The following is an 8,613-nucleotide window of genomic DNA, read 5'->3' as shown; positions in this document are numbered from 1 at the left end:
TTCCCTTGCATTGTAGCAAAAATTTCATTATTATTAAATAGACATTATTTAAGTCCCTGCAAGAGCTCAGAGCAAGGCATGATATTGGACAAGTGCATCACTGCTCTCTGGGGCAGCACCAGGAACATGGAAAGCTGCTTGCACTGCCACAGCCTTTGTTAATTACTGTAGGTAGTAGCAGATACTGCCCAGGAACTGCAGCAGAAACAAGGGGCTGAAACCTCTCCAAAGCAACCTGGCAGTGGCGGTGGGCTGCCACGCTCCACCTTGACCAGCTACTCAATTTCCCACAACCAGGACACGTTCACTTGATCAGAGCTCCCGCTCGCGCACACTTTACCTGGTTGTCGATGCGCAGCTCTATGAGCGATGTGTTGCCCTGGAGCGCTTCAACAACAGCCAGGATCCCTGACCCAGAAATGAAGTTTGATTCCACGTTCAGGCTCTTCAGCGTGTTATTGACCTTCAGCATTTCTGCCAGTGCCTGCGGGCAGAGGTGCATGGGAAGAGCTGGCAGTCAGACAAGCAGGGACAGAGCACCCCGGAGCAGCAGGGTTCAACTCCCCTCGCCTCCAGAGGGCACCGGGAGGACCCTGTGTGCCAAGCGGTTTCACTGCCACCAGATGGGTGAGCTCTGTGTGGGGTGAAGGGGGTTCCCCCCGTTGCAGGGGGATTCTTGAACGTGAGCATGCTGGAGGCCGCAGTAAAACCTTGTATGGAGAAGCCTTGTGGGGTGGCCCTAAGTGTGACAGTCCACACCTGCAGCTGCCCCATGACAGCTTCATCTGTCCCTCTTCTAAAGCCATCATGGTGATGGCAGGGATGCTGGCCAGTGTCGACCCTGCCTCCTGCCTGACCAGCTCCCTGCCTGCACTGCTCCTTCTGCGTGGGGCTGAGACGCTTCCCATCGCAGGAGGCAGAGAGAGGAGCATCTGTCTTGAACAACAAGGGATTCTCCACATCCAAGAGGTCCTCCCAAGCAGCATCACAACCATGTTAATCACTTTTGCTTCCCTCAGCAGGCAAGACCAGAAGTGGGCTGGCACTTCTACGTCATGAAACAGAAGGACCAGAAAGTGATGCCCAAGCGGCAGTGTTGACCTGCACCCACTCACACAGCACTTGGCTCCACCACTCTCTTAGCCCTGCACAGTGTCCCACGGGCCCTCAAGCAGTGCGAGTTCTCCCTGCACAGGCTTCTTCCCCAGTCCAGTGTGCCTGAAATAATGTGAGGGCTGTACTCACCCTCCAAAAAGAAGGTTTTTTTCTAACAGGAAGCTGGTGTGCACGTGTGTGTGTGGACATAGGTAGGGGTGGCTGGGGTGAAGAAGAGCAAAAATTCGTTGCAGTGGTGCTGGAGGAGTGTGCAAGGATGCAGCCTGCAAGGTAGCACGAGGGCCAGGCAGAACAGCTCAGCACCTCTCTGCATCCCCACTGATACTTAAGACCACTTGCAGCAGCCAGAAAGACCCTTTATCACCCACAGAGGCCACGCATAAGAAATGCAGAGTCCTGCTTCTGCACAGGTCTGCACAAAGGAATATATGAAAAAGAGCCGGACCAGAGGTGTGCAAGGGGAGGGATGGGTGTGCACACAGCAGTGTACCAGCAGAACCAGGTACCAGGCTTTGTACCAACAGAAACAAATGGTGTGGCCCTGATGTATGATAAATGGAGAGAGACAAACTGCTTTTGCAAAATGCCACTAGGAAGTCAGTTCTTGTCTCCCGCTCCTTTTCCGGGAGATCCTTGAGGACGAATATGAGACCAAATGGGATTAAAGGATTGTGTCCTGAAATCTCCGCAGCTGAAAAAGGAAGTGAAGGAACCAAAGCCTGTCTGTCGCTGGCTTTCACCAGTGCTCCTGAAACTGAACCACCTGCACCAAACGCCAGAGGTGCAGAATGTGTCAAACACCACGTAAGGTGCAAAAGCAGTCAGTCAGTAACTCTAAAAATACTTTGCTCAAGAACAGCTCCTGTCACAACTTTATGACAGTGAGCTGACAGTACTTACGAAAGCAACAGGATCATTGCTCCGTGTCCCAACTATACTGAACTTCTTCACATAGGTGTTATTTTTCAGTGCTTCCGCAAAAGCTTTTAATGTTGGTATGGGAATATTCTGTGAAAAGAAATGCAGAAAACCTGTGTTATGCCATCATCTGTATGAAGGAATATGCAATATATTTAAATGATACTTTAAATTTCTTATCAAGGTCAAATCACCAAATGCACTGAAGTAATTTAGGAAGGGGTCGATAAATGTTTTTACAAGTTCTCTTGCTATAATCAGCATGGCCTAAGGAACATGGCAATGTTTTCATCCTATTTCCCACTCTGCTGGTAGCTCACTGCCTTGATTTGAAGCTACGTCTCTGCTGTTTAATTTAATTGCCCAGAAACTCAGCTACTTACGAATGCAGGCGTTGTGGGGATGTATGTAACTAGGATCCATGAGCCTACAAAGCACTGCTCCTGCACTTTTTAATATGAATGACAGCACTGAGCAACATTCATGTCATGTTCAGGAAAATTTCCACCCCACCATCACAGGGCCTGATCCAGAAAGACCTGAAACGATCTCCTTGTTATACAAACCACAGACACCTCTGACTGCTTTATACAACATCTTTCAGGCTAATATTTGGCGTGCTAGGTCTCAGCCCAGAAAATAAATCCATGCTGCTTATTCAGAGTTCCTACAAAATCAGTATTTCTCACTTATCGAGCACTTTAGATACCCTTTTCAGATGCACAAATTTTCACCTGTCTAAAATTTTAAGTGGTATCCTCAGCTTGGACTTCCTGCCACACCATTTGGATCCCACCATGTGGAATCATCTATAGTCAAAGCCATGTGCAGAGCCATAACACAGAGCGCAGCAGCTTACCATCTCCGCTGCCACTCCTCAGTTCTCCAAACCGTGTCCCAAAGTCATGAGTTCAACACACAAAAAAAGTGCCTGCCTGCCAGATCTTCAGCCTGGTGTCCTCAAGGGACCTTCAGGCTGGTGTCCTCAAGGGACTTTCAGGGTCACTAGCCAGAATCAAATACATGAAAGTAAAAATCTTTTCATTATGGAAAGGTGCAGGTGGCATGGCACAAGTGTTTTTGATGTGCACGTGCAGCTAACCACATTCTTGTTATTTGAATATGTCAACATTCAACAGACCCCATGGATGGGGGTCCTGGAATCACGGCAGACAGACGAAAACTATATTTTTTAATACGTGTATGTGTCCCAGAGGCAACATAAGAAGTGGTGCTGTGTCCTGATTTGCTTTCTACAAGGAGTAAAGGAGTTCCACAGAAGGGATGGGTGGGAGATTGACAAGGCTACCTGCAAGAAGGGGGGTCTCTTCATATTTTCATGGCAAGTATCAGGATTATGAAGCGTTTTTCCTCCCACCATTTTATCTTACATAAACAGCCCCTCCACCAAATGTGCCTGACTAAACCGTTAAAGCAACCTAGAACACCTTTAACCAGACAGGCTGGAGATTGGTCTCCCAAACTACCCCTCAACACAGCTCTGCTTTTCCAAGCATCTACAGAAGTCCTCCTGCCACCAGCCCCACACCATTGTCCCACAGCAGGTAACAACCCCTATTGCCCAAAATGGAGATGGGAAGCACTGGTGTTTCTTGTCTGGCTACATGCAGTGTTATGGTATTACTCTGTGCAGCGAAACAGACTTGGTCTCTGCCTTCTGTGTATCAAATGTTTGGTCCTGTTATTAAGAGAGGAGAGTAGAAAGGAGCAAATACCATAATATTGTTAAGGTTGACTTCCTCAAGGTCAGGATCGTTGCTTTGTATTCGTTTCAGAGTTTCCTCCACATCCGTTGAGTTCGGTTCCTCATCAGGAACTGGTTTGTACTTTGTGGGCTTAATCACACCTGCAAGTGAAAAGCAAGACATGTGAAACCGAAAGCACCCTGAGCAGCAGCATGTTCTCTTTGGGTGCGTTTCTCCTCTTCCAGAAGCAGTGTCGGGAGAGGGAAGCGTGACCTGACAAACAGACACGAGATGAAAGACCCAACAAGCACTTGGCAGCTCCATCTATGCACATGTGCATCCAGAAACACTGCCTGGCAGTGAGGCCAACCAGCACAGGACAGCCGGTGCCTGCTGCTACATGCTCTCAGGGTCCAAAACTGGGTGATGGAGGGCACACCACCTGTGTGGGGCTGTTTCCTGGGCTGTGCTAGCTCCTGGCCAGTGCCAGGGCAGCGGCTGAGATCGCGCCGGCTCTCACAGGGCAAGGATGCACCGGGGATGGCCCCAGTAATCACAGGCTGCTCTCACAGTCACGGCTCCAACCTTCAGCCTAAAAATAATTCCCAGTTTGCCTCTGTTAGCAGCTTCAAAGCCAAACACTGCAGCCTGCTAATACTCTGTCACTTACTGTTGAGCCCTTCTTTGTTCACGATGGTGGTGCTCCCCAGTGCCTCATAGTACTGCTGGTTACTCATCAAGGTGTGCATGCCAAGGATGGCTACAGAAACAGGAGAACACAAGTTGAGTTATTGCAGGCTCCAAAGCCAGGAAAAGACGCATCCATGCCGTGCTGCCCAGGATGGGGGTCCGTAGCGCATTACCTTTCCCTGTGCAAGCACAGAACAACATACAAAGGTGGGACCAAGCTACCTGGCTGTCATAAATACTCAACAGGGCTCAAGTGTGCTCCCTTGTTTATTCCAATGTAGCATGATTCATAGGAGAAGAGGAACATCATCTCGTGGACAACAAACAGCCAAACAGCCAAGTCTTCCCAGTAGCCAACTTGATTCAGCATCACGCAAAAATAGTGAGGGGAAGACAATAAAAGACAAAAAGAAATGCCATTGGTAGGATTTAATCTAAGGGGTCCAGTCCAGCAGGAGCCTGCACAGCCTCACCATCCTTGCTCACCTGCGCATGTGCCACACACTGTGACAGTCCAGTTTTTGAGATGAGCTGTGCCCCACGCAGAACCAAACCGACCCCTCAGGCAGCAACATACAAGGTGACTGTCACCCAAAGCGTGGCAACGCACATCATGTTTTCACTCAACAGGTGGGGGTGGTGTGCTTTGAATTGATCTTTGTACGCTTGGAAGTTGACATTGTGAGAACCTAAAGCTCTGCTGGCTTGGTCGAAATGCACAAAATGATGGTATGAGCAAAATTCAAAGATTGTAAGAGCCCAAAAGCCAAACTTCTGCCAATTTGTGTCTCTCAGGCTCATGACTGCAAAACCAATATGCAAATGCACATTGAAACGTGCCCAAGGTGATCTGCTGACATTCTTGCCAGCTGCAAATGAGCAGTGGGAATCCAATGGCTTAGAAACATTTGGGCAAAGATTCTGTTTATAAAAATAACCCTGCTACTCACAGAAAGTTCATGTTTGAAAAAACCCTGGGTTTTTAATCAACTTTTTTTTTTTAAATAACTATGATTTTCTCCAGAAAAATGCAGACATGTGAATACTTGTTATCAACAGACACACTTGAACAAATTTTGACCTCCAGATGGGCACAGTGGTTAAAATAAATACAGCACAAATCTCTCCCTACAATTCGAGCACGTCACCACAAAGGCACTTTGCTTTCCCATGAGCTGCTCCTCTTATGCTTGGTTGGCACCAGCCCGTCACCATTTGCTCGGTGCTTTGGCCAGGAAGGGCTGGGAGTTGCAGGAGAAGGCTGTCCCTGAGGCCCATCACAAGAATGGCATCTGTTACAGTGACAGCTCACTGTGACTCCAGGTCTGGGTTGCAGGGGCAGGACAGCCTGCAGCAAAGGGCATCAATGAACACCACCGTCCACCTCCCCACACCTCCCCAGCACATCCCTGGTTGGATTGCACAGAGCCAAGCAGTCTCTCTCTGAAAGTCTGAGTGAGGTTGGGCACTTCGAGTTTGCTTGTTTGTATTTTAGCTGGCCCTTTTCTCTGCCATATACTCACAGCCAAAATTTTCAGGAGTGCAACACAGCTCAGAAAAGTAATTTGCAGGCTCAGCATTCTGGGGACACACGTACACCCCAAACAGAGCTTAATCTGACAATGAAATCTCTCCTCCAGCCAGGACTGTGAATACCTGAACTGCAGACAGAGGGAAGGATCTGCTGTTGTGACCACGCGGGGTTTTTGGGGGCTGGAGTTTGTGCTGGTAGACAAGAGGGACCCGCTCTTGTAAGTCTGGTGCTTACTGTGTATTATCCAAAGGAACTCAAGCAGAATGAAGGCATCCCATTTCTGCCTCCCCCAGCTGACCAAAGGCACGGGAGCCCTTTCAGGACTTGTTGGGAGCCACCCACAAGAGCTATCCTACTGGCCTTGCCAAGGAAGGATAGTGCACAGCCAGTGCACCATGGCTGACAATGAGCCCTGATAAACAGGCAGGAGCTGTTTCACAGCCTTAGCAAACTTGGAAAAGCAACACTGTCACTGTCAATATTGAGATTTCAGCACAGCTTGTATCACATCAGTTCTCCTGCTGCCACTTCAAGTGTATTCTCCCAAGAACTGCAGAACAAGCTGCCCAGAACAGCATTTCTCTGTGAAAATGATTACTGCACAGATCTGGAGCTTAGAAAGGCAGATTTTATAGGATAGGGCTTTATAGGACTCTAGGAGTACAGTAAAAAAGCAAAACCCAGAGATGCAATGCTTGGCCAAGGTACATACGTTGGAAGCCTTAATGCAGAAACACATTTCTAAGCCAGAATATGATATTATTATGTACAAGATGTCTAGACGGTGTGGTCATTCTACAGGCTATCTTACAGACTTCTGGCAAGGAGGATACTGCTAGGGAGTATGGAAGCCTGGAGGAGACAGAACGGGAAGAAGCAGCCAGTAGCACTGAAGTATTCATCAACTGCTAGACCAGCAGGGAACATGCGAGCTCGGTAAAGCACCAAGGGGGTGTTCATACGCTCCTTTGGCCAAGGCATATCCTATCCCAGTCACAAAGCTAAGTCCACACTACTGGCTTCAGCAAGATACCAATATTGTCATCTCTAAAGTGGCAGAGCAGTGAGGCCTGCAAGGGGTTCCCTGAGACAACACTGCCTGAAAAACAGCAATGCTTGAACTGACCTAGCATGGAGGCATAAACCCCTCAGACTCAGACCACGCCTGTCCTTCTTGGTTTGCTGGGGCTTGTTTAGGCTGTCAAGGCTCAAACAGCACCTGCAGTTGCCCTGTCCCCCTCTCCAGCTCACTGTGCATTCCAACCTGCTTCTCCGTCGTTGTGAAGTACATCAACCTTTTAATGCTGGATTCCTCCACCCCTGAGCTAACACTCACAAAATCAACCAACCGCATGAATCGCAAGAAATCCGTAGCTTTAAAATGTGTTGGAAAAGCTCTTTAACAAACAGCAGACCTCAGCATCCATTGAAAGACTGCTCTAACCTGACAGCTCCTTTAAAAGGTTGCACAAGAAATCCACATTCTCACTGGGTGTTTGATTGTTTCCTAGAGGTTTGGCTTGAAGAAAGCTGGGCTCCTGAAGGTGACAGGCTGCAATTTGCAAGATGCAGTGGCAGAGACAGGAGAAGAGATCAAACAGCACACTCTGTTCCCTTGATAAATCCTTCTTCTCCCTCCTCAGTTTTGGTCCATGCTCCTGATTAAATCACATGGGCTGAAAGTAACTTTAAATATACACTCTTCTTTTTTAACAAAGAAATAAATCATGTCAAAACTGACAGCATTCAGATAAACAGCAAAAAGCTCAATAGCTCATTTCTCACAAAAGAACAAAGAAAAAGAAACTAGTAGTCAAACAACTTGAAACCCCGATTCACGTGAAACTATTTTACCAGCAATGTCACAGAGCTCTGCATCAGAGGCATTAGCAAGGGCTTCCTCCAGTTCCGGCTCCAGAGTCACACTTTCCAAAACAGGATCCATCGGCTTCTGCTTGGGGATCCAAGCTTTTCCTATAAATGCAAAGTGAGGTCACTCTCAGTACAGCTATAGCACCTGTTTCACAACTAGCCATGCAGATGCATTTCTGTGGGGTGAGATTTGCACGGTGGAAAGGACAGAGGGGCACAAGGACCTAGGGAAAAATCAGAGAAGACACTGAATCCCCTCCCATTAGCTCGGTCTGAGTCCTGCTGCGATGTGAGCCAGGAGGCACCTGCCAGACACCTCCAACTGTGGAGCTGGATTCTTTCACCAGCACAGAGGGCTGCATCTACAAAAGCCCAATAGTACATTTGTGCAGGACGATGACTGTTCAACACACAGCACTTAGAAAGCCACGCACAGCCTGACCCTGCAGGACTTCACTTCTTTGAAGGCTGCATAAAAGGGATGGAGATTTGCCAGCACACACATGGACTAAAAGAGGCTAGTGGCCTGGATCCAGCACTGTGCAGGATTGGTCCTGCCACTGAGACAGCTCCTGCTGCTAACTCCAAAAGCACGGTGTCAGGGCAGATGGCACATTAGTCAAAAGAGGGTGGAGTGGGTCTGGCAGCAGGCAGTCGGCTATCCAGCAAGCACACGGGATGCAAGGAGGAGCAGGCTTGGGGCAGCTGGTCTGACTCAATGTTGCTGCAGAGGACAGTAGGGCAGGGGGGAGAGACACAGAGGGCATGCCAGATGGA

General features: G+C 48.6%; 1 protein-coding gene across 2 annotated transcripts in view; it reads right to left on the bottom strand.

Moving 5' to 3' along the window:
- Positions 1-8,613, bottom strand: part of TMOD1 (tropomodulin 1) — a 26,373-nt gene that overhangs the window by 4,056 nt on the left and 13,704 nt on the right. For both annotated transcript variants that reach the window (XM_009328934.1, XM_009328933.1), the window contains exons 4-8: positions 7,819-7,938; positions 4,411-4,500; positions 3,771-3,901; positions 2,017-2,124; positions 341-484 (exon numbers count right to left, since the gene is read on the bottom strand). In XM_009328934.1, coding sequence (XP_009327209.1) covers positions 341-484; positions 2,017-2,124; positions 3,771-3,901; positions 4,411-4,500; positions 7,819-7,938 — 593 coding nt within the window. The remainder of the gene's footprint in view (positions 1-340; positions 485-2,016; positions 2,125-3,770; positions 3,902-4,410; positions 4,501-7,818; positions 7,939-8,613) is intronic.

The sequence above is a fragment of the Pygoscelis adeliae genome, unplaced genomic scaffold, assembly GCF_000699105.1.
Source record: "Pygoscelis adeliae isolate BGI_AS28 unplaced genomic scaffold, ASM69910v1 Scaffold127, whole genome shotgun sequence".
NCBI lineage: Eukaryota > Metazoa > Chordata > Aves > Sphenisciformes > Spheniscidae > Pygoscelis > Pygoscelis adeliae.
The sequence above is the reverse complement of the archived record's forward strand: the minus strand, read 5'-3'. Positions and strand labels throughout refer to the sequence as shown.